Source organism: Akebia trifoliata, chromosome 10 (genome assembly GCF_017979445.1).
Source record: "Akebia trifoliata isolate Shusen 1 chromosome 10, ASM1797944v1, whole genome shotgun sequence".
In the NCBI taxonomy this organism is placed as follows: Eukaryota; Viridiplantae; Streptophyta; class Magnoliopsida; order Ranunculales; family Lardizabalaceae; genus Akebia; species Akebia trifoliata.
This window is the reverse complement of record NC_141384.1, coordinates 3492128-3519970: the sequence shown is the minus strand read 5'-3', so window position 1 is coordinate 3519970 and position 27843 is coordinate 3492128. Positions and strand designations below refer to the sequence as shown.

Below are 27843 nucleotides of genomic sequence, written 5' to 3'. Positions count from 1 at the left end.
CCCCCCAAAATTTGTCATTTCCAAGATCTTCAACATATATACTATTTTTTTTTTTATCAATTCAACCTCATTGTCAATTTATGTTTCAACCCCACCTTACCTGTTGTGTTACGTGCGGCAATTATGATGAATAGTATGGAAAAGAGAAAAAATAAAAAATAAAAATAAACCACATAGATTTTACGTGGTTCGGCGGTGTGCCTACATCCACAAGAGCGAGGGGCTGAATTTTCACTATATGTTAAATTTGGATTACATTATATGAATTTATAGTAAACCCTAGTCGTACAAGAGGTATTAAAAATTTTCAATAATACCCTTGTACTGTACCGTGGGAGCATTGCCCATACACACCCAACCTATTAATCATCCCTAGTAATAAAATAGTAAATTACATCTCAAAAAAGTAGATGTCGTCGTTCTGCTCCACTTCACTCTCGTCATCGGTCTGCTTTCTTTATATACATGTTTCACTTAATATGAGCCACATACTACAACATTAACCCTTAAAGGTGTTAAGCTTGCTTTCACCTGACTTGTATATATGAGAGAGAGAGAGAGAGAGAGAGAGAGTGTGTGTGTGTGTGTGTTTTACCCAAAATTGTCTTCTACTTCACCAAAATTCTTGGTTCTTGAAGTCGAAATATAAAGAATCTTAAGGTGAAAAAGTTTTACACAAGATGTTAAAAAAGGTTGGTTTTCAAAAGAAAAATTGAGACTAAAAAACTACAAATTGAAGACAAGGGCAATTAAGTCATCTTCGTTAGCCTATTAGAGCATACTAGGGTCAAGGGGCGCATATCACCAGGTTTGAAAACACAGGGACCTCTCAATTATTCACCTAAACGTGGAGGGATATATCTAAATCACCCAAAACTCAATTTGCCACTGACGCTTTAGAGACGAATTCCAGAGACGTTAGTGGTGAAGGTTAACATGCTTCCAATAATGCGCAGGTTAGCCCATCGACGACCCCTTCTCTCTTCAATCTCTCTGCAATTTTCTTATTTATCTAAAATACGCCGCTCATCCTACTGTTCTTCCCACCTTAATGAGACTCCCGAACCTCCGGAGCTTGAATTAGGGTTTTCAGAAACCCTAAAACCTTCTATCCAAATCTCAAAAGACGCAGACATGGTTTCCAAAATTTTAATTGAACACCACAACCCCTTTCACACCATGGAATCCTCTCTTCAACTAAATGGAATTAGGGTTTCTTCCAATTTGGTTCATCAAACCCTAATTCGAGTAAAAAATGTTTCAAAAGTTGCATTAGGGTTTTTCGTTTGGGCGAAAGAACAAGCAAATTACTGTCACGATGCCGAATCCTACCACCTAATGATTGATATACTGGGAAAAGTCCGGCAATTTGATGTGGCTTGGCAATTAATTGTTGAAATGGAGCAACAAAACCTAAAACCCAATTCGAAAACTTTTGGAATTTTGATTCGTAGATTAATAGCTGCGGGTCTTACTCGGCAGGCCATCCGTGCTTTCGATGATATGGAGAGTTTCATCGAGGGAGGGTCTGATCGAGAAGCTTTTGGTTATCTTCTCGATATACTTTGCAAGTATGGGTACGTGAAGATTGCGACAGAGATCTTCAATAAAAGAAAATTGAATTTTGAACCCAATACTAAAATTTATACTGTTTTAATTTTTGGGTGGTGTAAGCTAAATCGACCCCAAATGGCAGAGAAATTCTTTAGAGAAATGGTGGATCGTGGGTTAGAACCGAATGTAGTTACGTACAATGTGCTCTTAAATGGTATTTGTCGGAGGTCAAGCTTACACCCAGAAACCCGATTTGAGAGAACCATTCGACAAGCTGAGAATTTGTTTGAGGAAATGGAGAGGAGAGGGATAGAGCCCGATGTCACTAGCTACTCTATAGTTCTTCATGTTTATAGTCGTGCACATAAACCGGATTTGTCTCTTGATAAGTTAAATTTGATGAAAGAAAAAGGGATTTTTCCAACAGTAGCTACCTATACTTCGGTTATTAAATGTCTTTGTTCATGCGGGAGACTCGAAGATGCCGAGGAATTGCTTAATGAAATGGTGGGAAATGGAGTGAGCCCATCTGCCACAACTTATAATTGTTTCTTTAAGGAGTATCGAGGGAGGAAGGATTCGGAAAATGCCTTGAAATTGTATAGAAAGATGGAGGAATGTTCATGCATGCCAAGTATGCACACATATAACATATTAGTTGGGATGTTTTCAAAGCTGAATCGGATGGAAATCGTGAATGAGATATGGGATGACATGAAGGAGAGTGGGGTTGGACCGGATTTGGATTCTTACACATTGTTGATTCATGGGTTATGTGAGAAACAAAAGTGGAGAGAGGCTTGCCATTTTTTTGTGGAGATGATAGAGAAAGGGTTTCTTCCACAGAAGATCACATTTGAGATTCTTTACCGAGGACTAATACAATCTGATATGTTGAGAACTTGGAGAAGATTGAAAAAGAAGCTCGAGGAAGAGTCGATTACATTTGGCTCTGAATTTCAGAATTTTCACTTCAAACCTTATAAGAGGTGATGCACTAGAGGTCTTGAATTTAGTGCCAATGCTAAGATGATAAGGTATCTATCACATTTCTTCTTTTTTTATTATATTTTATTTTATTTTTATTACAAATTTAGGATTCTCTATAGTGACCAAGGGAGTTGGCAGGTACCTTGCCGGTGAGAAGTTTGAGGTGCAAAAGAAGCTGACCCCTCAATACGAGCAATTCGTGGCGCAGATTGCAAGGTGCGTGGTCTTCGAAAATTCCCTACAAGTTGTTATTAAATATATTAAATTATATTGATGTTCTTATTTCCTTCTCAACAAAATACAAAAATGTTGCGTATAAATAACTTTTATTTCTGTGAAGAATTTGTTGGCTTTAAAACTTTCATGTCAGGACTAGAAAGCAGAAACTGATACTTTAAAGGTTCAATGCTTATCAAGAGATAGAATTCAAATGAAGCTCTGCCTTCAATAAGCAGACATCCCTCTTCGAACGGACTCAGAATTCTAATAGATGATTGGAAAGAAAGACTATGAAGGGCGGTTCTTTGAGGATTTTGTTTTCAAGTGGAGAAGTCATACTCTTCGTATTGTTGTGAGAGTTGGGTCTTTGTTTTGTTGTGGCCTTTTCTCCTTTCTCTTGTCTTTCTTCTTTTGGTTCTCTCCCTGTAGCTTGGAGGCCAGCTCGGCCTCCGTTGATATAGTAAATTTATACTCATCAAAATAGAAAACTGTTTGATGGAGCTTATCTTTGGCTCTTTGAATCATTTGGAGGGTTCTCTAGGAATTTCTTTTTCTGTTGAGCTTGGGTGATGTAATTTGAGGAATACTTTCTTAAAGATGGTATACAATTTTCCTAGTTACATTCATGATTTGTGGTTGATTTAGTAAATGGTTGGTTTCTTGTTTACGACGCCATAGTTTCCTCCCATTGGATTATCTTCTTTGTAAAATATATTTGAATTTATCTTTCTTATATGGTACCTTGGGTACATAACAATCTTTGGTTCTCTAAACTTCTTTAATCCTTATCAATAGAGTAGTTGAACAAGCTATCCTTTGCAGGGAAGCTAAAAGAAATGGGTAACTTCTTATGGAGGCCCTTGGGGATGAGCATCCACAACTGCAAAAGATGTCGACAGTCCAAATATCAGATCTTATCCATCTCATTTCAGTATTAGAACTGCATGCACATTGTCTTGGAACATTTCTAATGAAAAGACCATGAGTAGGACCTGGTGTAATCAGATCAAATCACTGCCATTCTGGGTTTCAAAACACTGATTCTATATTACAGTTTGGGGTTTTCTATTTTTGTAAAAATGGAAATCGAGAGATATAAATGTGACTTTATTTTAGGGTAGAGAACTGTGGCATTCTTAAAAAAATCTTTCAAAGGAAGTTATAAATAATATAATAAAAAAAGACGTATAGGAGGTAGCATTCCTTAAAAGTTTTTGAGTTTTTAAGAAAATATAACAAGTTTTTTTTTTTTTGAATAGGTAAAATATAACAATCACCATCAAATATTTTGTGAATTTTTTTACCTAACCCAATATCTCGTGCGCTAATTCAAGAATTATACCCATGGTTTTAAAATTCGGTTTTGCTTCTCGTCCATGCCAGATACCGAGTCATCTCGGACTCGTCCAAAAATTTGAAAAATGAGCGTGGGATATTAAATCTCGTTCGAAAAATTGACTTGTCCGTCCATCTTGTTCATGCTTGATACCGAGATGACTCAGACGATACGTCTTGGTCTCGGATGAGTTTTGAAACCATGATTATACCTTCATTATTAAAAATGGGTTTTTATAATAAGGAAAAAGGTTGTATGAACCATGTAGAGCATGCACCAAGGTCTACACTTGGCCCATGCAAACTGCCGTATTGGTCCAAATAACTTAGCATCTTGTTTGTTGTCTAAATTGGGATTACAATAAATCCCCCTTCCCCCGCGGAAAAAAAAAATGTACGGTCATTAAACTCCTAGATTTAAAATTTAAATCCAACAGTGAAAAATTCTCTTTTCAATTCTGTTTTTTGAGAGTACACAATTTTATGCTCTACATACATATGGCACCCAATGGTGTATTTAGACACCACATTGACATGTGATCCATACAGATGGATGGTCCTTTTATAATAAAAAATTATTTAAAAAATCAATTTATAACAAATACCGAATCTTGATCTACAAACCAATTTTATAATTTATTTCCGTCCCAAATTTTAGGAGGAAAAATAAATTGATCTCCAGATTTTGATCACTTTTGGAAATGTTTTGTATTAAGCAGAACAAAATAATTCAATTTTATTTCCATTGGTAGATGTTTGAAGAAGAGTCAAAACAGTGAAGCTTCCTGCTCACAATGCAGCATGGGACAAAGGATGTTAGTGTGTTTCTATGCTGAGATTGTATATGTACTTCTCAAATTGGCAACTTCAGCAGAAAATGAAATTAAAGATTATGGACCCTACCCTACCCTACCATACCAAGCACACAACAGAAAAACCTCAGAAAGAGAACAGAGGTCAACCTACATTTTAATCTACCGCCACCACTTCTTCTGCCAACCAAGATATCTACAAATTTGAATCTAAATTTATGTTACCTCCTCTCGCATCTTTGTTATCTAAATGAGACCTGTGTAGGGATTATGTGATGAATAAGATGGTACACCTTGTCCCGCATACGGGTTGCCAAATGGGTTAGTTGGATCTTGGCCAACCATCATTTGCTGCTGGTGTTGTTGGTGCTGCTGCTGCGGCATGAACGCTTGTTGATGCTGAGCCATGGCTGCCATTTGTACATTGGTGGGCGGTGCAATATTGTTGGACGCATAAAATGGGTCTTGTGAATATTGAGCAGCTTCAAAGGGGTTAGGGGCCACCTGCCCCATGTGGTATGTCCCATTCTGGTTTGCTCTTCTCACCATTGCGTCGTCGTAGAGACTATCCAGTGTTAGTTTGTCCAGCCCACCAGCCTACAAGATTCAAACAGGATCAGAAAATAGACCCAAACTAGTCCCGATAATTGACATGTGCAAATAGTTGGGTTCCACCAAACCCACATTTAGGATTTTTGAGCTTTTCTTGGGCAACTCCCATCACAGAAGGTATTACTTTAACCCAGTAGATAATTGACACTTAACTGGGTTGAAGCACCAAAAAGTGCTCCAAAAGATGGGAGGCCTCTAAAGTGGGAATTTTATGAGACAAGTAGATGGTCATCAATTACTAAGATTGAGGCACCAAAAAGCTGCTTCTAAAGGTGACCTATAAACTTGAGATTTTATCATACATAATATTTAATATGTTTTCCGTGCATACAGAAGAAATTGAGATAATAGATGGTATTGTATCAATTACAAATTCTAATTCAAGGGAATATCTAATGAGATAATTTGAAACAGTAAATATGGGTTTTAAACTTATAAGTATCACTCATTGACCATTTGTGTGCATAATTAACATCATTTGCAAAGCTTTATTCTAAAAAAATGGGGGCAGCTTTTTTCCTTTGGTGGTGGTAGGTTTAGTGTGAGGATGGGGGTGGGTTATGATCCCAGGTTAGTGGTATATTACCAGACAGACTTTACCACGTCACGAAGGTGGCACCTTCCTAGAGGCAGCTTTTAAGTTGATAAATATTCAATCATGACTTATGACTACATTTTAAACCTTTTTATTTTTATTTTTGTAAGTGTAATAATTTCATTAAAAAAGAGGAACAAGAAAGGAGGCTGAGATAGCTCCCATACAAGATAAGAGTGAAAGAGAATACCAAAACAAGAGTGTGGTAAAACCTAGTCCATCTAAGATCGTGACAAAAAAGACATCCACGTATTTTGGGAAAAAGGACAATGGATTAAGATATGATTCACCGATTCCCCATTACTCATACACAAAAAACAGAAGTTACTCCAGGAGATTAAATTATCCAAGGTGAGGATTCTTTCTAATGAAGCAAGTCACACAAAAAAGGATACCTTGGATGGAACGAGATTAGACCAAATGGTGGAAACCGAGAAAGAAACTACAAAAGGCAAAAATAAACACTTATAGAAAAAGCGGATTGAAAATCACTTTTCCTTAGCCTTGAACCATTCCCTCATGTCCTGATCATTTTCCCAAAGTGATAAGAATTTAGAAGAACAAGAAGAGATGTAACCTCCGTTATCTCCCAATCATTGTAGTTCCTCCTAAAACCTAGATCCCAAAAAAGAGTGCATCCGTTTCTAACTAGACAATCTTTCATTGAGTAATTCTTTTTCATTGAACAAGCATACAAAGAAGGGTAGTGGTTTGACAAAGACGAGTCACCACCACATGTGACCTACCAGAATCTAACCTTCTCCCCCGAACCCACTCTATATCTAGTCCATCTCTCGAAATGGTCAAAGTCCTGTAGAATCCCCTTCAATACACTACAACCATAAGTTCCCCTAGCCTCGCCATTAAACCAACCAAACTTCTTCACTACATTTTAACTTTTAACTATTTGTATAGCTATAAGCAAGAAAAAAGTAAAACTAACCCAAGCATCCAAAGGTTTAAAGCTAAATAAATAAAGGACACATAATTGCTGGTATACCTCTGACCTAAGCACTCACTGTTGCTATGAATGAAAAAGTTTGTAACCTAAACATTCTTTTAAGCATTTATCCAAAAATAAGGGGCAATCTTTGAACTAGCACTTGATCCCCATAAGAAATATCCTTCCAAAAATTCATTTTGTCACCCTCCTACTCTATCCATCATGAGCATCAGTAATATCCCAAGGTCCAACTATTTGGGATCAGCAACACCAATCATATTCTGGCGTTCACTTGTAGGTAAAGCTATATTTTCTTTATTTTTCTCCTATTGGGATTACCCTAATCAATCCACTCAAAGATGTCAATATTTGCATCCTGGCTACGCTCATTCTAAGAACAAGGTTCTATATTGTCCAACATTCTCCTTCGTAAATCAGAATATTTTCACCATAAACATAATTGGTACTAGTTGAGGAGGACCACGACCATGAAAATTAGATTTCTTTTAGGAGTTCATCTTCTATTTTTATTAAAGAATTTTAATTTTTGTTTTGGGCATTTAGGTGGGCCATTCTATGTTTTCTCATTAATAAGTTGTGGACCCAAGGTGTATATTTGTTTTAATTGATAAGTGGGTCAGCCACTTAATATTGTGGGCCCCATATTAGAGTTCAGCAGCCACATTTATTTATGATTGCTTGTTTTACAAGTAATTAGAGTATTAGAATAATGTGACCTCAATATTGTGATAGAGCATCATCTAATCAAATATTAATAACTAAATAACAAAAATAAGAAAACCATACATCAACCAACACAATAAAGATGGATAGCAATTAGAAAACACATTTTCAAGTCTATGAAAGTAAAAGAAGGCCTTTTACCAGTTTGCTATCTGCTGCAGTAGTTCCATTAGAGCTTGGTGCTGTAACAAGTGCAAGTTCCCATCCAGTGGTTTCACTTGTCAAATTGAGACTATTTGGTGGATCTTCTGTAATATGACAAAAAAAAGAAATAATCAAAGAGAATGATCGATCATGTATTCGAAAATAATTCTTGATAAAAGAATGGAAAAAAAATATTTACCAGAAGGAACTATTGCAAGGGCAAAAGCATTTTTCTCATCCAGTTCCGATGCACCCTGACTTAACTCATCTAACCCCTATAAAAAATAATAATTTGGTTGAAGGTCGCATGACTAACAAGATATAGACATTGTCCTAATGTACAAAGTGTGTCTGCTCAAGAATGCTCTTACCAAGAGATCAGTAACAGGTGGGATTACTGGAGCTTCACTTTGCTCCCTCTTTGGAGGTTCAGTTGGCGTGATGGATGCCATTGGAGTTTCTTCAACCTCTTTCTCACTCTTGGGCTCAATTGAAAAAACTACATCGGGAGTAACTCCACCTCTGGGAGTGGCTTCTATGTCATCATTGACCTAACAAGAAACGAAGATTGTACGACTCTAGTAATTAGGGGGAAAAAAAAAAAACTTTTTTGTCAAGGAAACCTACCAAAAATTAAAAGAAAGAAACAAAAGGAATCAAGAAGAAGGGATACAGGGGTAAATATATATATTATCGGTCTGGATCCCAGCTACGGAAAAAATCCTCCAAAAACAATTCTATATGAATCTTAAACCAAAGGAACATCGAAGCTTTGACATTGAGGATTATATCCTTTGGATCATTGCCTTCTTTCCCTCAAACACATATTGCGCCATTTTCCCTCCCCATCAAACCACAACATTAACATTCTCCAAAGTAAACTACCTCAAGAAAGAAAAGTTGTACTATATCAACTTAATACACACCCATGGACCCATCTAAAAAAGTATGGGGCATCTAATATTAACAATTGAAGTGGGTATGGACCCTACTACAATAGGGATATGTTGTCACAAGTGGTCTTTCGAGATCAAATCCTTTCCTACTCAGTACAAATGCCACCCCTTCGAAAATGGAGTACCTTTCCAAGTCTTGCTCAACTCCAATACTACAAAGTAATTCACTCAAGTTATAAGCATAAAATTTTTGTACCTAAAACAACTCCCAAAAATCAAAAGACAGCTTCGATATATATTTATCTCCAAAACTCCACTACCTTCTTTCACAAGATCCAATTGCAAATTATCCTTCCTGAGATCTATCATGATCAAAGCCATATCCCAAGCACTTGGGGTTGGAAAAATTTTATTTCTCCATTAATTTTGTCTAAAGCCATGTCACATGTACATTCAAATGTGTCCACATTCACATTCACTACCTCAATCCACATCCTAATCATCCTTCCTCTCACTCTTTTAGAACCTTCAACTTGCATCTTCCTTCTAATCAAGATTGGTATTGGTTTTCGTTGCACAAAACCAAACCATCTCAACAAAAAATCCCCTAGTTTATCACTCTTTCCACAAGTGCTTTGATTTCTAATTTTATCTTTCTTAGTCCATTCATACGTCATAGCATCTTCATCACTGGCATACTCAATCTATGAACATGTTTCTTGATTACGCAACATTCAGCTTCACAAAGCCTAGCTGTTCTTACTGTCAACTTAAAATTAAGTTATAGAAGAATCATTATGTAAAACTATTGAACCATACCACAGTCCTCTGAAGCATTAACTGTCGTGGAGCCTCCTTCACATACTCTTCCATGGCAGTTACAAATGATGCAGGGGGCTGCAATTGGACACGACATACAGAATTAGCAGATTGTGGAAGCTTTCAATGTCAAATAAATGAGTAAACTAGCATTGAAAATATTCGGAGTTAAGCTTTAAAGATCAAAAGAAACAAGATGGAGCTTAGCAAGACAAATGGGATTTACTTGATCAATTCTGCTAAACTTCGGTTCCCGTCCAAGCTCAAGTCTCTTGCAGATTTCATAGAATTCCAATAACCTTTCTGCCTGCCACAAATAGATGAATTTCAAAAGTTTTAGAAGAAGAATCTTGAAAAATGGTTGGAAGGATAAGTGCATAACAAAAAAATTACTATAGTTTATTTTCAAATTCTTAATGAGATTAATTTGCAGGAAACATGTTCGGCAACAGTATGTACCTGATTCCCAGCCTTCTTATAAACTTCAAGGGCTCTAACAGCATCATGCTGCTGCATCTCAAAGAACTGTTGCAGGACTATCATTAATACCAACTAGAAGGTGGCATGTGCAAACAGACATTTATCAAAAGGGTATATTTGTAATGTAAAATATTTACTAAAGGGTTTTTGAAGATTACACGGTAAAACAGGATGCTTTTGTAATTTTTGAAAACTAAGCAACGTGATTATACGGTCAAGGGTTGCAATTTTCGTAGCTTTTTACCAAAATGACCTTGATTATATTAAATTTAAATACAAAAGTGGAGACATTTATGGCACCTCAAATTTTGATATATAACCACTTCTACTCCGCCTTCTCTCATTATAATAGTAAAGATACAAGAAAATTTCAGAAAAAAGGATGATAGATCCGAAACCTTACCTTATCGACCAGATTGAGAGTACCATCATTAATTGTTGCATAAAGCCTAATGCTTTCACTTGCAACCTGGAAAGGGAAGATCGTAAGAGACAGGATCAAATATCATAAAGTTATTCCAAACCAAAAGTCTGTTCAGACAAATCCTTACAATTGAAAGTGCATACTTTATCACATTATTATGTATAGCTGCCCCTTCTGGCTGCAAAAAATAGTACATAAGCAATGTTCAGTCAAACATGACACAAAATATGTGTGTGATCTCATTAGCTGAAATGATAACAATGCAATATTGAAAGGTAATATAGAAAACCAATATCTAGCAATCCAAGCACAGATACATTACCTGGCAAGCCAGAAGACGGAAAAGAAGCTGTTGCAAAGCAGGTAATTGCTCAAGCAAGTCTGGGGTGTCAAGCTCCCTAGTTCTCTGTTAACAGCATATTTTAGAAACGAAGTTTCTCACTATCTTCATTAGTATTCTGAAATAGCAAGCCATAACCTTGCCCCAAAGAGCAATACAACTTTACAAATGCCACATACATGAAACTCTGTGATTTATTTACCCCTTTCTTTCACATATTTATAACCCCCCGACCCAAAAAAAACAAAAAAAAACATAGATTAAAGGAGAAAAGCAAAGTGATGCAAATAAATCATTAGTCCATTGCAAGAAATCAAGTTTTGTAGGTATACTAGAATTTGCCCATGCTGGGGCCTGGGGGTTTAGGGGTTGAAAGATGCAAAACAATAAATTTAGAAGGGTATAATTGGAAAAAAGGGAAAAAGAGGAAAAACAATAAAGTTGGAGGAATTCTTGGGAAGGGAAAGAGGAAAGAAGACAAAGGAGGAAGGACAACCGTCCTCGAGGGTATAAATCTTGAGACAAAGGAGTGGGGTCCACTGTTGCGTTTTATTATATAGATGTTAGGTAAGAAAAATCTATTGAACTACCCAATGGATTTAGTTATAGCATTATAGTTATCAATACATAAAAAAGAATGAGAAACTACTGATTAAGGCATGCAAGAAGAGAAAGAACAAGTACGTAAATTGGATGAAACTGCTTACTGAATGATCTGCCTCAACATCATATTTCAGTATGCGGAAACATTCTAACCGCTCCTCTACGTATAGAGCATACATACGGACCCAAGCAGAATAATCCCATGCTTAATGCCAAGTAAACCAAAAAACTTCCATAGTCAGTTCCTAATACTATTCCACAAAATTATCACTATTTAGATAATAAATTCATATATAAGTAATACCATTTGGACTTGAGTCATCCTTGAAGTGAGATAAGTTCAACATATGACCTCTGCTCATGCTATAATTAATAAGCTCTTCACGAAATGTTGGATCAACTTCCCTCAATGCACGGTGTATCACAATCAGAGTTTTCAAGGCAACCTAAGCAAACAGCAAAAGTGGAGCTACACTATCAACAAGTATAAACAACAAAACAATAGGGTTTCATGTCAAAAAGAAAGCCCTCTTGAAAAAATAACAGTTAAAAATAACTTAGAAACAGGACTATAATGTTATTTGGCTTTGATCTGATCATTAGTGGTCTCTCACACGTTTAGCTCACTGAATTTTTGTGGTATATTTAATTCAGCTATAAGTTCCAGTTTGTGAAACCCATATCGATTCCAAGACACATGCTTCCAATGGAAAACATGGCTTGACAGAATTGAATGGTGGAACAGGATTCAAGTAGCCAACCAAATAGTTGGGATAAGGCATGGATTATCATGAAGACAAAGATGGCAAGCAATATAAATTTTACTTTCTCATCGTACAAGTTTGTCGGTGGACAGGTTATAGCGATTGAATGCTACAAAAGTTCATATATATCAAGCAACTTAACTGGAGAGGTGGCAGTGGCACCGTGTCTATGGTATTCTGCATATGTACAAGTATGAAGAAGTGTTCACTAAAGATTTCAAACACTTTCTGGCTGTGAGTTCACATGATCCCATAATAAGCTTCTACTTTCTTAAAGACTTTTCATTTAGTATTTTCCTAAGCAAGCATGAAGGCCCAATTATATTAAACGTCGAACAGGAGCTACCCTGAATATTACAGTTGGCAGAAACAGGAATCACTCTTAATTAACTAAACATCTATGGTATAATGTAATATTATAATTTCAGTGGTTATTTAATGAAGAGTATCATGAGTGATCTTGGAACCATTTTCATTGGAAAGAACAAAAAATATCATATTTCACATTTCAGATACAGAAAATTATCCAGCGAAACCGGTTTGTGCTCTACTCTCTTGTAATGTTCTGGCAGAACAAGAATCTACCATAGAACCAAAAGTTCAAAATCTGTTGGTCCTGGACAGATTTCCATAGTCTTTTTTGAAAAGTTCGTGTTCAAGTGGGATCTTGCATGCAATCCAAAAGGATTATATCTTTTCTTCTCTTCTTTTTTTTTTTTTTTTTTTCTTTGTGTGTTTTTTTGTTTTAGGTTTTGTTTTGAGTTTCTGTAGGGTGGCTGCCTTGGCTACCACTTCGTTTCAATAAAATTTTACCTATAAAAATGCAGGAATAAAATCAATGAACAATGCTGGATTTCACATTTTCTTGGATATTCATGAAGAAAGAAAGAAAAAAAAATTGCACATTTGATAATAAGCTCGGATGAGTGGAGCCATGGAGAAAGTAACAGAGAGTCAGAGCTTATTTATGCCATTGGTCTTTCACATTCAAAGAGTTCAAGGTATTAATTCTCCAGTAATACCTAGGTTACTCTATCCTTGGTATTAACCTTGAAGGATGATTTGTAGAGATTTTCTTCGTTTTGTACATTGAGGCGGTCCATTCCAGAACCATGTTAACTGTTGTAAATAGGTCTTATCTATGTCAAGAGCTTCCCTTTTCTAGAATATATAGTTATATACTCCTTAGCGAGCACTTAACAAAACAAAGAAATGCTCATGAAAAGTTTTAAATTGTCTCAACCAATTTTTTTTTTTTTTGGAAGATCAGTTAATTTCAGTGATTCCTCGGTCCTTACAACCAGTGTCCACTACATGGGATATATGCAAGTTAAATAAGATATGACAATGTTGCACTGGTCCACATCATGATACTTTAGAGAATATATATTTCACCATCAAAGTACCCAATAATTCTAATTATAAGAGGTACATACACAAAATAATTGAGAAAAGAAAAAAAATGAATTTGAAAGGTGGTCAGCAGGAGCATACTGCCCAATTGTGTGTTTTTGCAAGACGTCTAGCAAGACCATGTATGCAATATGCAACATCAGCCCGAGGTCTTGAAGCTGAAACTGCATCAAAAATAGCTGCCAAAATAATAACAATAAGCATTATTTAATTACTGAATCTATTTTCGTAAAAATGACAGGAAAATTCTAGATTTAAGCCTATATAAGTGAATTTTTATCTTCATATTTTTTGTAGTGAAAGATCTTATCAATGTATGAAGGTTGCGCTCACAGCGGATGTGCTTCTCCTTTGCCACGTGTTCAACATGGTTAGTGGCCTTCACAATTGCAACATCTAGTTCCTGGAAGCACACGGCCAGCACTTATCAGGAACTATCAAACCACAATAGATAAGTTACATGATTAAACAGAAAAATTAAAATTGCAGATATAAAATCACCTTGTAATCACTGTTCACTTTTGCCAACCCAACCTTTGTGGAGTCCTTCAAAGCTCCAAGAGCTTTTCTTAAGCTCTGCTGTGTACCACCCGCCATTCTGTTTTTCTAAGAAAGCATGTTCTTCCAAATTCAAATACGGTAAATCTGGTCAACCTAAAAGAGGGGAGCAACAGTTAGCATTGTCCCAATTAAGAGTGAATTTATTGCATTACGCATCCATGTAAAGTACTTGTTCAATAACATGATCTTAAGGACAACTTCTTATAAGTTGAGTCAGTGTCCTATGATGTATAGACCTTATCAGCTGGTCCACCAAAATTTTGAAATGAGTGTAATTCTCATGCCCCTACATATTTTGTAATGCCTCGTTTCATTGGTGCCCTCCTCACCTACTATGCTGGTGGTAGCAAATATGGTACGTTTTCTTTTTGGATGGGTAAACTAGATTTGAACCCACATCCTCAAAGTTGCGTTGCAATGTGTCAAACCAACCGAGCTATGGGTCTAAGCCCAGCAGATATAGTACGCCGTACCTTTAAAAACTTCAATTTATTTATTTTCCTTTTAAGTTAGAACCCCCATCTTAATGATTCTTATAATCTCTCTCTCTCTCCCCCCCACCCCTCCCCTCCTCCCCAACCCCACACACACACACACCACTGACCCACACACACCCACCCAAATATTCCCCCTAACAAAGGAGGTTGTGGGTTCAAACATTGTCAAGAGCATTTCCCCCTATCCCTCCAGTCTCTTTCATCAAAACTCTTTAAAAAAAAAAAAAAAATACAAGAATTCACACAAGTAATTTTAAAGGAGATTTTAGGTTCAAACCTTGTTAAGGGGATTTTGTTTTCCAATAATAAAAGCAGGCAAAAATACCACAGAGCTCAGAAATTTTGAGCTTAACTCTCATTTTAGCCTTACTTCGGCTCCTTCTTCAATATAAAAGGTTTTTTTTTTAGATGGGTAGACTGGAGTTGAATCCACGACATCAAAATTGTTTTGCAATGCGTCAAACCAACTGAGCTATGGATCTAAGAATAACACCTTCAATATAAAAGGTTGTGAATTCAAACCTTTTCAAATGCATTTTGAAGAACCATTTTCAGAAACATGGTTCAAATTCCTCCACTAAAGAACATTATGGATTCCAACTTCTTCAAGAGGATTTTATATATGGTTGTTTGGCTAGATGGTAGAAATATGTCATAGGAACAAGTCTTTAAGAACCACCTTCAAAAAGATAATTATGGTTGCTCCTTTAATAAAGAAGGTTGTGGGTTCAACCTAGTCGAGAGCATTTGGGATTAGACCCATTGCTCAATTTGTTTACGTATCACAATGCAAACCTAGAGGTCGTGGATTCAAGTCCAACTAAACTACAAATATCATTCTATCCTTTGGTGAAAAACCTAGCCTAGAAAATTGAATGCCAGCCAAAATCATCTTGGAATTAGCTTGTTACGATCCTTAGGTTAACACTTAAACTTTTCACTCCATTAATGCCTAGGTGTTCTTGGAGCATTGGTTTGGGTCTTAACATTTGGTATTAGAAACAACCCCAACCCATCTCCAAGGTTCCACTCATGGGGAGTATGGGATATGGAACGGGTTCAGGGAAAAAAAAAAAAAAGCGCTTGCCATAGTATGGGATAGAAATGGGGTCCACCATAGGCCACAGCGATTCACCTGAGAAGGGGCGAATTATGGAAAAAGAAAAGGGATACCTGGTACTTAGAAAGAAGGCCAAGGGGCTGGGGGGTTCGCCATAAAGTGGACCAGCGAAGGTGTGGCCTAACGTGGGGTATGTTACGATCCTTAGGTTAAGACTTAAACTTTCCACTCCATTAATGCCTAGGCATTTTTAGAGCATTGGTTTGGGTCTTAACATAGCTTCAGTGGCAATCCTTCCAAACTTTTTTTTTCCAAATTTAAAGAGACAAAATCAATTAAACACAAAAAAAAAAAAAAAAAAAACCATCATTAGCATGGCACAAAACCATTTACTATATTCATGATCCAAACTATCTGAGAATTTCAACACCGAGTGAGAAACCAACAACAATATAATTCTTTCCAATCAGATTAGAACCATAGATCCCAACCAAACTCTCAAAATGCAGCCCAATAAAAAAGAAAACAACCGAATACACGATATCAAAAGACAGAACTATTTACACAGAATTACTAAATGAAAAAAAAAAAAAAAATAGGATTCATCAATCATGGAAAGAAAGTGATTTCTAACATCGAAATCCAGAAAAGAAATTGAAGAAAATCACAATGTGACAATCGATCAATGAAGATCTCTATTCTCTTAAACATTCGAAAGGAGATGAGAGAACCTAGAGAGAGAGAGAGAGAGAGAGAGAGAGAGAGAGAGAGAGAAAGAAACGTCTTGCTTACCAGAGAAGAAGAACCGAAGAAGTTTTCTTGGGATAAAAAACGCAGCCTAAGAAGGAAACCTTCGTACTTCGCGAATCGAGAGAGAGAACGAGAGAGATGCCACGTTATTTATATGCATGGGGAATATTAAGCCAGCCGTACCAGCTGTATTGAGTTACTATTGGATTTCATTTAAGATTTAACCCTCGTTTTAATGAAACATTAACAAATCCACCCCTCCCCTCTTCTTGTAAGTCCTAAAGCCACTTAGGTTGTCAATGGGGATTGGGAAGCATAGTAACAAAATTCTCCGAATTTAAAAAAAAAAATGGTAAAATTCTCCGAAATAGGGCTAATCAATTTAATGAATTAATCGATAATCCCTCCATTAATCATGGAATATGGTAAAAACTTTACCATTCGTCTCTAAAATTTTAGTTTTTTCAACATTCTGACCTCAATAAAGAAGTTAGGATTTAGAAAGAAGTTGTTTGATAGGCTTTGATGAGAAATCCAATAAAATATTTTGTATAATCTCTAAAATTTTGTGAATGTTTTTTTATGAAACTTTGAACCCTCACCCAATAATTATCAAATCCAAACTTAGTTACTACGTTGGGAAGGGCCAAGATTAAACCCATAGCCCTAGACCTGTCTTAAAGAAAACCCATGCCTTACACAGCCTTAAACCAATGTTGGACCTTAATTGGCCGAGCCCAAGTTTCAAGCTAGATTTCAGGTTTGATAAAATTGATTATAATATTTTTTTTACTCTAAGACCTATATTGATAATATTTGGTGGCTCTACTTGCACAAACCTAAATGGCTCATTTTGTACTCAATTGTTTAAAAACCGGACTGGTCATTGACTCATATGATTGACTGGGTCGGTCCAAAGCAATCCGACCGGTAGGTCAAATTGATTGGACCTAAAAATAAAACATTAAGTATTTTTTATTCTTTCCAAAATCAGGAAACTTCAACTTCAAAAACATGATCCAACGCCAGAAGATGTAGATTACAATATTTTAAGAACTTTTACATAAAAAAATGAGCTAATCGCCCCCATTTATCAAGGAAAATACTTCCCTGTGTCATGTGGCATAGTGGATGGGGTTTGCGCATGTCATGACCTTGGATTATGTGCCAGATCATCATCCTCATTGGTGTGTTATAAAAGAAGTAGGGGTGGCAATATAAGTTCTCTAAAATAAAGCCAAAATAAAGCAAGACAGTTCATTCGACGGACATCCTGAGATTAAGAGTACAAAAACAGGTAGATTTCAGTTGACATTTTATTCACTTCTCTCAATATAGTTTAACAACATAGGTATGGACTCCAAGATTTCCCCCTTATTTTAACTGAATGAATCACTTGGGTCGACACCGGTTAAATAAGCTTTTACTGTTACAGATAATGAATTATATTCAAAATGGACAAACATTCTCCTCCCCAAAGTTTCATGTTTGACGAGAGGTGTCCTTGTCTTCATGAGAGGATTGCCACTCAGCCATTAGAGCAGCGTGCTGCTCCAAGTACTCTGTGCTATTCATCTCTGTTAATCTGCATTAAGAAGTGTTTCTAAACTCATCAGCGACACCCAAAGAATTGCACAAACATGAATCTACAGTAACAAGTACTAGTAAGCACAAAAAGAAAAGAATCTCAAGCTGCCTCTGTTAAATTCACTTATACAAAAGCAGCTTTCTACATTGAATTCACTTGTTGAATTTGTCAAGGCAAAATTCAATTTTTAGTGATATTTGAAGATAAATAAAATAGGAGAATGGAGCAATGGTCCTAACAAGAAGATACTAGGGAACAATTGGTCGATTTGATGATCCTAACGATTGGATAATCTTATGAACATATATGTTTTATAAACTTGCCAAAAGAAATGCTAACGGCAATAATTTAAGAGAGCTTCTATTGGGACCCCAAATTTTAATTATTACACCCCAATTAAAAATAAAGAAAATAAGTGAATGGTTGACAATAAGTAAAAGTTGGGGTGCAAATAGAATCACTCTCTTTTTTTATCAATAGATTTCTATTTTTAGGGTTAAGGATTTTATATGAGCCTAATCATAATTGTAAAAAATTGTTTGAATGAGTATTGTAAGACTAAGGTAGTAATTTGAGCCAGACCTTTGTAACGTTTGAAGAGTGTGTTTTAAACTTTTAATCTTTAATTGGGGTGTGATAGATAATTAAGAAATTGGGGTGTAGTAATAAAAGTTGGGGTGCTAATAGCAGCTCTCTAATTTAGTCAGGTTGATTTTTCTTCCATAATGTTGGAAAAATAAAATGCAATGTCCAGACACCTTAAATGCTGCCACATGTACAAAACAAGCAACCAGATCGGCTTATTCCTGTTCTTCAACCTAATTCAGTATTCCAAATATCTTAGAATTCTTAAAATGGAAAAAAAAAATACTAAATAACATATAAAAAGGGATTTTAAAGAAGTCATGGTGACACTGTTCTGTAAATGGGGAGGCAAGAAGCTTCTAAATGCAGTAATGAGAACTAGAAAGGAGAGGGGGATTCCAATTTGGTGGAAGCTTCTTGAAACTAAAACCAAATTGTTTATCTAGGCGAGTTTTTCCAACATCGAAGTGATTAACAATGCTGTTTAGTAGTGCAACATACCTACTAATAGTGCGATCTTTTGCAAATCCCAATTCATTGTCAACGCAAAGATCAAAATCGTCATTTCTCCTTGATCGTGAAGAGGTTCTAGGTGACATGTGTTGAGCATCAGAGATCGTCACAATTCTTTCAAATAGCTTGACTGGAGTACCCTCAGCTGTGCACAACAACCTGGCCTTGTTTTCATACATCACCTGTAAACCACAATAAAAACTAAAGCATCAATCTCTTGCATTGGCTTCTCATAACGGAAAAAAAAAAAAAATCATTGAAGGAGAAATCTGCATTTGTAAAAACTCTAAAATAGATTTTTTAGCCATTGCAGTCTTAATCAATGGGAGAATAAGACCTTGATTTGGTTGACTTATACATACAATATGTTGAGTGTATATTTTCCTCCACTCTCGGGTGTGTCTTACCCTAGTTAAGCCTTATGGGCCCTCTTACATTCATAGTTCTTCCCCTCTCCAACAGATCGGTCTTTTGGAGTAGTTGGTTGGTTAACATGGTATCAGAGCACTAGGTCCATATAGGCCATGGGTTCGATTCTTTCCACCCTTATTGGTGAGGGGGAGTGTTGAGTGTATATTTTTGTCCACTCCTGGGTGTGTCTTACCCTAGTTAAGCCCCATGGCCCTCTTATATTCATAGTTCTCCCCTCCCCCTCTCCAACAGATCGGTCTTTTGGAGTAGTTGGTTGATTAACACAATAGTTAGTTAGTCTCTACTTTTTTTCTTTTTTTTTCCGATAAGTATAGTTAGCTCTACTATCACAGTAAATACTTCAAATAACATGTAGAAGCCAGTGCACATTATCAGATTGGAAACAAATAGATCCAGTGAGAAGGTTCGAACATACATCAACAAGAGTGACAAACCGATATGCTGCTGTTCTGTTGTGGAGCCCAAAAATCGGCACACCATCCAATGCCAGAGTATGAAAATTCTCTGTCAACAGAAAACAGTTATATAATGTAACGAGAGCATTCATAATAACTGATAAAAGATGCATCCAGCAATACCACCAATCTAGTCTTCTGGAACTTTTCCTAATAGATTCTTTCAGAGCACATACTGGGGCTTGAGCACAAAGTTTGGAATGCTCTTAATGCCAATATGTAGTCATAAAATAAAAATAATCAAACCCAAAGAAGTCACTCAGTTGGCATTATATCAGACCCAGGAAAATTTCCTGCACTTGTCTTTTAGCCATTTTCCTGCAATGGAGAGCCCTTAGGGCCTAGGCGAGACGAGACCCAACTATTCTTTCTACATATGAATCCCGAGTAACTAAATACTAAAATATTCGGAAAGGTTGTAAATGTCTACCAGAACAGGTTGATATAGCCCGTTCAAAGACTATGTTATAATCTATCTAACCCAAAACTTAGATGGCCAAGATTCATGTTTAAGGGGTTAGTTGGTCAACATGTTGTGGGATACTTTTTCATTTTTATTTCTTTCTACGCCTCATGTTGAGGACGATGACAGTTTGGGTGGCTCTTACTTAGGGAATCTCCAATGCCAAATCGTCAGGAATATGTAGTCATAAAACACAAATAATCCATCCACAGAGAACACTCAGTTGGCTTTATGTCTGACCTAGGAAAATTCCTGCATTTGCTTGTAGGCCATTCTGCTACTATGTTATTCAGAGACAATGCTACATCCAGGACAGTGCAATCCCTGTCCCCCAACAACTGCCTCATTCATATCTTTTTGTCCACCTTTGGAAATGTTCCCTTTCCATGAGGTTTTTCTACATTGTGAACAAGATTGTTTAACCCTATCGTGAGTATTTTTTTTCATGATCTGTTTTGGGAAGCATTACTGGTTTCTGGATTCAATGGAGTATTAGCCAACGGTTTTATTAACGTGTGCCCTTTGGGTAACAAAACCCTTTGACAACAGACATGATCAAAATTACTTACTGAACAATCCAAAATAGTCTGCAGCTCCAAGGGGTTTGTCACATAGATCTTCAAAAGGAAAGTACGCACATCCGTTAGCTCCCAGTGGAACCTAGAACACAAGTGCGATTAGGTAACTTTTTTCATATACCATATCAAAACCACAGGTTGTGAGAAAGCTTTATTAAGGTTAAACCTTCAATTTCCTTCCCATAACGACTTCCACCTCTTGCGGACTTGCTGTATGTTGCCCAACCAATTCCAGAAACTTTTGCTCAAGAAGGCCCGACAACTCTTCTCCAACAAAATAGAAACCTTGCTCAGCCTGCAATACAAGTGATGGGCATGAAAAATATCAAACTAATGAAGCACCAAGAAAAAGATCAAAGGAGTTCTAACAAACTTAAAAGAGAGAACAGATATCTTACCGAAGTCATTTTCCGATAGTCTACTGAAGAACCAATTTCATGAATAACACATCTTTCCTGCATTGCAATGCTAATCAGATGTGAAGGAGCAAATGTTCCAAAAAATTTCAAATAATCAAAGAAAAAGAAAATAAAATGGAGGAAAAGGAAACAAGAGGAATACATGAGTCCGGAAGTTTATGTCCTTGATTGTCACCAAATGCAGACCTCCGGACCAAGTATTCCTCAAGATCACCGGAACAAACGGAATAACATTGGTTTAAGTACCTTCAAAGTCGCAATGAAGGGTAAGAAAAGATCCCTTTGCAAACCACCTTCATATAGACGATCTGGAGCACGATTTGAAGTGGAAACAAGAATCTATATTTTTCATTCACCCAACAACCAACATTTGCAAAACACAAAAATGTTAAACTTCTTGTCTAGCAGAAACTCTACAAGATTGTCCTGAATAGAAAGAAATGAAATATTGAACTCCTTACAATGCCATTGCTGAATAGATGTCCAAAAAGACGGTTCAATATTAATGCGTCGGCAACATCAGTCACCTATAAGAATTTACACAAAGAAGAAAGTGAACAACTGAAGCAACCAGGTAGGAAGGCCGTCAGATGAGGTCAAGAAGCATGAAAGCAACATCATATTTATAACGTACCATAAACTCATCAAGACATAATAAAATTGATTCATCTGATATCTCTCCTGCAACAACTTCTAGTGGATCTGTCACACCCTTGTGCTTCTGAAATTACATAAAAGTGACAAAGTTAAACTTGTTCCAGTATCTATTTCAATCCAAAGGCAGTGTATCACATGCAAGAGAAAAGTAGAACTTCATAGCAAGTTGGAAAATAGAATTCCATTTATTGTCCATGAAAGAAAAAAATGCCTGGGCCTCTGCCGTAATATGCATCAATTTTGATCAGTCATTGGTGGGACACCACTTTGACCGAGCCATCTTCACCATCCATCAATGGAAAAAAATAAGCACAAAGTTGGATTGCTAAATAAATAAAAAATAGGGTGGCTGGGCTTCCAGGACTGTCAAACTCTTCCAAGAGGTTCAGAACCAGTAATTGAATATTCCAGATAGATTAATAGATGGACTGGGTGTATCTTATAGCACGATAGACTTCAAAACTTCCAGAGTATAATCATGCCATTAAACTTGTATAAATGATTTGGTACCCAATCTAGTGAACAGGTAACTAGTACAATAAATGTTTGGGTCAGTATTCTTACTTGCAGGCGGCTATGCATATTCAACATGAAGTCGTGAAAATGGATTCTCTTTTTCCTCCAGTTAAATGGCCTGACCAAGTAGAGTACCAGTGGTTACAAAACCTTATCCATAGATTTATAAATATGTTTTATTCTTTCTACATTATGCATATATATAATGGTGTTGATGCTTATATGTTCTTATCTACCGAAAAAGGTAAAGAAATGACTCTCGATTCTGGAAAAGAGCAACATGGTACCGAATATTAGAGAGAAAACATTTTAATAGGGTAATCGATCACAAAACAAATGTTGTGACAATGTATGCCATCCCTTGTTTTGGCTGCCTTCCTTAAAAAGAAATCAAAATAAAAAATCAGATAGACTTCTATTGGTAGAGCGTAGGTGGGGCTTCTACAGTTTCTACTTCTATTTAGTTTCTATGATAGAGAGGCCTGTAAAACTTTATATATTGCAATGAGAAGACACTAGATCTAGCTTTGTTTAGAATCATATTCGTTCATCAACCAAATAGAAAAGAGGAAATCCAATTAATTTGAATCTCTTCAAAATATAGTACATGTTAAGTGTTTAAAAGTGTGTATTTTTCCATTATTTTATAGAGCACTTAACGTATTTTCTAACCTAAGAGTGACGATTTCTTCATAAAATCATACATAATAGTTAATTCATCATAAATTACATTTTATTGATTAAATTACATTTTATTGATTAAATTACATGTATTTTCACGGATTTCGAGGGTTTAACTATATGTCCATTTCTTGTAAGAAAAATAGATGAGAATTGAAGAATCAAAGAGTAGAAAAGACCAAGGTCAAAGTTAAAGTCAAACCACGGTCCAAGAGATTCAATGGTCTCGGATTGATAGAATTAAATTTTAAATCTACCATGTCATACCGTTTTGTCCATAACTTTTGACTCACTGATCGAAAAAATGTGAAATTTTAAGGTTAGCAAATAGATTCAGAGAAGAACAAACCAATGCTCATTCGGACTTCAAATTGGTCAAATACATGTAACAAGTCAGAGACTCCAAGTTTGTCACATTTCACCATTGTGGACGTAATTTTTTACTCGGTTATCAAAACGGAGCAAGGTCAAGGGGGTTAGAACTCTAATTGAGAGGTGAATATATTTCTATTTCTCATAGAAGATTATATTCAAATAAAAAAATGACGAAAACGTGTTGCCAAAACAACCTTAGTTTTTGTGTATAAAAAGACCTTATCTCTTTAGTTTTTGACTCTCTCTTCTCTCTTTGATCCCTCTCTCCTATCCTATCCTAATCTTTTTTTTCTTTTATTTTCATATTTTTAGGTTTTAGTTTATTTTTCTCCAATTCGAAGACACATTGTTCAAGTTAATTCAAGAGATCAATAAAAGTTAAGTATGATTTTGATTTTATATAATTTGTTGATTTCTAGAATGAATCTTGGCTAATCTCTTAATCTAGGGAGATTGATGAAGTCAAGGTTATTATTTATTTTTAGTTTATTCTTCTACTTCTTGATGTTTTCATTGTTAAAATATATTTTTCTTCCAACCGTTGTTTCTTCAGTATTCTCAATTTATTTCTCCTTATCTTTCATATTGGCATGATCCGTTTCTATTAGGTACAACCCATTATATCAGATGCTCACAATGATGTTGAATCATTGAGAGATAAAACTACTAGAGGGAAGGAAATCTTAGGCAATTCCAGATTTTTAATTATTTGGTTCATTATTGTTAAATCCTCCGAATTAAGAATCTTTGCCGGTTTCTTGATTTGAGTTATCTAAAAAGAACTTGAAAATAAATTGATTTAAATTAATTATCCTGAGTGGATTCATTCTCCTTAGATGTTTTTCAATTCAGACATTTTTTAGTGAATTTAATTAGCTTTTAGTTTAGTATCCAAAATCACACCCTTCTTCCTTTTTCTAAAATCTGAAATATTAGCCTCCCAATCCTCAGTGGAACAACCCTACTTGTTAATATAAAATAGGTTTTTAATTTTAATTTTATATTTTGTTCTTGTCTTTTTCAAAGACATCTTTACACGACGAACAATACAGTTTTAATTTCTTGTCAATGTTAGATTCTTTCAAGGGTTTTCATTGACATAGAAATATTAAAATATAGACTTGCAAAGTATACACCAGACTTACAATTGGTCAAAAAACAAGTCCATCAACATTGTTTTTCCTGTGCCCACTCCTCCATAAAGATAAAGTCCTTTGACGGGTGAGTACGAAGATTGTGGCACAAGACGGGACCAAAACCACCTACTCCTGCAATAACACGGAATTTTACAATGACTATAAAACATGAATATAGAAACTAGAAAGAAACCGAACCCAACTCTGTAACTTAAAAAAATGAGGAAAAAAAAAAAACTCGATAAAATGGATTTGTCTTGCCATATCAATAATGACCATGATGGATGGTTTACCTTCCTGCTTTATCAGAAGATGTGTATCTATCCAACCGACAGGCATCAGCTGACTCAACAAGCTCATCATAGAGTCTTTGAAGTTCTCTTAAGGTGCCTACCTACAAAATTCACTATAAGAGTGTTTTCTGACGAGAGCAAACAATGCAATACAAGATAAGGAGTTGTGAGAGCCTTTTGCAACTTCGAAATGGCCTAGTCAGCTTTAGCTGTCCAACCAATACAATAACTTAAAGACTGCCAAATTGTTTAGTCGTGCTCAAAATTCTCACCATTTGAACCCTAACCATCCATTTAGTTGTTTTATTTCAGAATTGTTAACCAATCAACTACTCCAAAAGACTGATATATTGGAGTGGGGGAGAACTATGAATATAAGAGGGTCACGGAGCTTAATTGGGGTATGACACACCCGAGAGTGGAGGAAAATATACACTCAACACTCCCCTTCACCCATAAGGGTGGAAAGATTTGAACCCATGACCTATATGAACCTAGCACTCTGATTCCATGTTAACCAACCAACTACTCCAAAATACCGATCTGTTGGAGAGGGGGAGAACTATGAATATAAGAGGGTCACAGGGCTTAACTAGGTATGACACACCTGAGAGTGAAGTGGAGGAAAATATACACTCAATAAGTTGTTTGATTTCAGAGTAATGGATGAAACTCCCACCACCACCACATGGTTAGGATAACCTGTGCTATGATTTTCAAGTTATTCCAAGAGATGCCCATCAACGGGATGGTCTCCGGATTATGGAATTTTCAACTTATGTTACCTTAAAAAACCAGGATACAGACCCAATACAGAACAAATATGGCATTTTAAATTAAACTTGAAGTACTCAAATGGGTAACAATTATTAAACTCAAATGAGCAATCATACCTGGCAACTATCACCATCTACAAGCTCCCCCGCAGCAATTCGCCGTTCATATTCTACAAGAGGACCTCCTCTTCCTTCGTCTCTGGTTGAACACTGCAAACCTAGAAGAACCAACACAGAGAAACAAAATCACAATCAAGAAGTAATGAAATTTTAACTAGTTAAAATTACATCGAAAAGGTGAGACTTTGAGGTGGTCAGAAGAAACCTCCATTTGTAGCGTCTTTGGCAGCAGGGGTGAACATAGTTCTTGAGAATATAGAGGAATGCAAGTATCTATCAAATTTGTCTTTCTGAAAAGAATTGTAAGTAGGACCTTGGATTGAATTAACCAAAGGAATATGTTTTCTCCCCAACCCACTCATCAAAATATCTCTTTCTGGAAGGCGAGAAGCAGACCGAATGTGTCGAACGGATCGAACCATTGTTCTCATCTTCTTTATCGAAAATGGGTGTTACTTAAACAGTCAAATTGATCAAATTCTCCAAGAACCTATTCATTTTAACAAAATCAAAGTTGAAAATCATTACCCTTCAAGAATTGTAAATCAAACAAAACTTATAACTTCTAAGAATCCAAAATTAAATACCCAAATACCGAAGAATCAGTTGAATTCAACAAAATAGACAATCATAAACAAAAGATCCTTCTTTTATGATCTAAACCAGTTTGAATCGCCAATTCTGTTCGATCCAAAGTCGAAACAGGGCCTTATTACATTTAAAAAAAACAAGATCAGGTACCTGAACCTGAAGAAATTCTCCAAGAAAATAGGACCAGAATAGAATATAAATCGAACGGTCGGGAAACAAAGAACCGATAATTCTCTGTTGATTCAACTTAAAAAGATGAATTCGGAACCAAGATTGAAAATCTCTCTCTCTCTCTCGAATCAGATATGAGTCTTTTTAGAGAACCAAAACATAACCCTAGTTTTCAGGAAATCGACGCAGAGAAAGAGACGGAGAGGTCTGTTTCTGATTCCACTTTTTTAGAGTTTTAATTAAAAAGTTTCTTATAATAATGGTTATTCTTCCCAATATTTAGTACGTGATTTATTAAATTCATTCATCCCATTTGTAGTCAAGTTCTTTCTTGGATATTGGGTGATGTGGACCACTTTTATCTAATTATGACGTCATCAATTTCCCAATGTGGGTCCCGCGGCCAAGAATGTTACCGAAGATGATTTCGATACAACCATCTGTATCACGAGGTTGATGTCGTTGTCCAAAAAAACGAGATAAGGTACATGGATCGAAATTTTTGCGGGGTAATTTAGACATGCTATACCCGTTTTGATGAATATTTGAGATAGCCTTATCTTTTCAAACTGATGACATCTCCTCTTTGACTTTTTGGACTTATCTTATAATAAATAAAATGTGACCTAAATGCCCTGATCTAAGATCATTAATTATAAAATCATATTTTTTTCTTTTTAGGTTCTTAAATCTTGATTTTTCTATCCAAAATTTCATTGTATTTTATTTCTTCAAAATCATATATTATTCATGCAATTTTAAGGTTGAACATGAATGGGGAAAAAATAAATTACCTAATAGATAGAGGATGACTGATTTTAAAAAGAAAAATCAAAGGTTTTTATTTTTTTATGAATAATGTTGAAGTAGCATTAAAATGTACATCGTGAAAGACATTTCTGACATGGATATCTATGTTTAACACATCCACATTAATGT

At 35.9% G+C, this 27843-nt stretch overlaps 3 protein-coding genes across 8 annotated transcripts; 1 reads left to right on the top strand and 2 right to left on the bottom strand.

Annotated features, from left to right (window-relative positions):
* Positions 1-848: 848 nt before the first annotated feature.
* Positions 849-3778, top strand: LOC147392806 (pentatricopeptide repeat-containing protein At2g13420, mitochondrial-like). Of its 4 annotated transcripts, none has more exons than XR_015182087.1 (3): positions 849-2591; positions 2683-2760; positions 3586-3778. XR_015182087.1 is itself a non-coding variant. In XM_086455800.1 (2 exons), exon 1 carries the CDS (start codon positions 937-939, stop codon positions 2545-2547), a length of 1611 nt encoding a protein of 536 aa, XP_086311926.1. In that variant the 5' UTR covers positions 849-936; the 3' UTR covers positions 2548-2591; positions 2683-3389. The 4 variants fall into 4 exon arrangements, 1 of the variants encoding a protein (XP_086311926.1); XR_015182086.1 differs by lacking the exon at positions 3586-3778 and adding an exon at positions 2915-3389; XR_015182085.1 differs by lacking the exon at positions 3586-3778 and adding an exon at positions 2885-3389.
* An 852-nt stretch (positions 3779-4630) lies between these two features.
* LOC147392805 (putative clathrin assembly protein At5g35200) lies at positions 4631-16712 on the bottom strand. 2 transcript variants are annotated; one of them, XM_086455799.1, is made up of 16 exons: positions 15919-16366; positions 14189-14341; positions 14021-14090; positions 13769-13866; positions 11815-11956; positions 11615-11715; positions 10890-10973; positions 10695-10745; positions 10547-10612; positions 10123-10188; positions 9890-9970; positions 9664-9741; positions 8320-8499; positions 8148-8223; positions 7946-8052; positions 4631-5507 (listed from the first exon to the last, which is right to left on the bottom strand). In XM_086455799.1, the coding sequence occupies exons 2-16, from the start codon at positions 14282-14284 to the stop codon at positions 5157-5159; spliced, it is 1647 nt and encodes a 548-aa protein (XP_086311925.1). In that variant the 5' UTR covers positions 14285-14341; positions 15919-16366; the 3' UTR covers positions 4631-5156. The 2 variants fall into 2 exon arrangements, with proteins under 2 accessions (XP_086311925.1, XP_086311924.1); XM_086455798.1 differs by lacking the exon at positions 15919-16366 and adding an exon at positions 16598-16712 and having other exon boundaries at positions 4632-5507.
* Positions 16713-17834: 1122 nt separating this feature from the next.
* Positions 17835-27156, bottom strand: LOC147392804 (uncharacterized). 2 transcript variants are annotated; one of them, XM_086455801.1, is made up of 15 exons: positions 26884-27156; positions 26348-26632; positions 26140-26240; positions 25247-25347; positions 24963-25085; positions 22810-22879; positions 22223-22309; positions 22050-22115; positions 21835-21927; positions 21568-21624; positions 21336-21464; positions 21161-21251; positions 20089-20177; positions 19230-19423; positions 17835-18140 (listed from the first exon to the last, which is right to left on the bottom strand). In XM_086455801.1, the coding sequence occupies exons 2-15, from the start codon at positions 26571-26573 to the stop codon at positions 18038-18040; spliced, it is 1530 nt and encodes a 509-aa protein (XP_086311927.1). In that variant the 5' UTR covers positions 26574-26632; positions 26884-27156; the 3' UTR covers positions 17835-18037. The 2 variants fall into 2 exon arrangements, with proteins under 2 accessions (XP_086311927.1, XP_086311928.1); XM_086455802.1 differs by having other exon boundaries at positions 26890-27156.
* Positions 27157-27843: the final 687 nt, after the last annotated feature.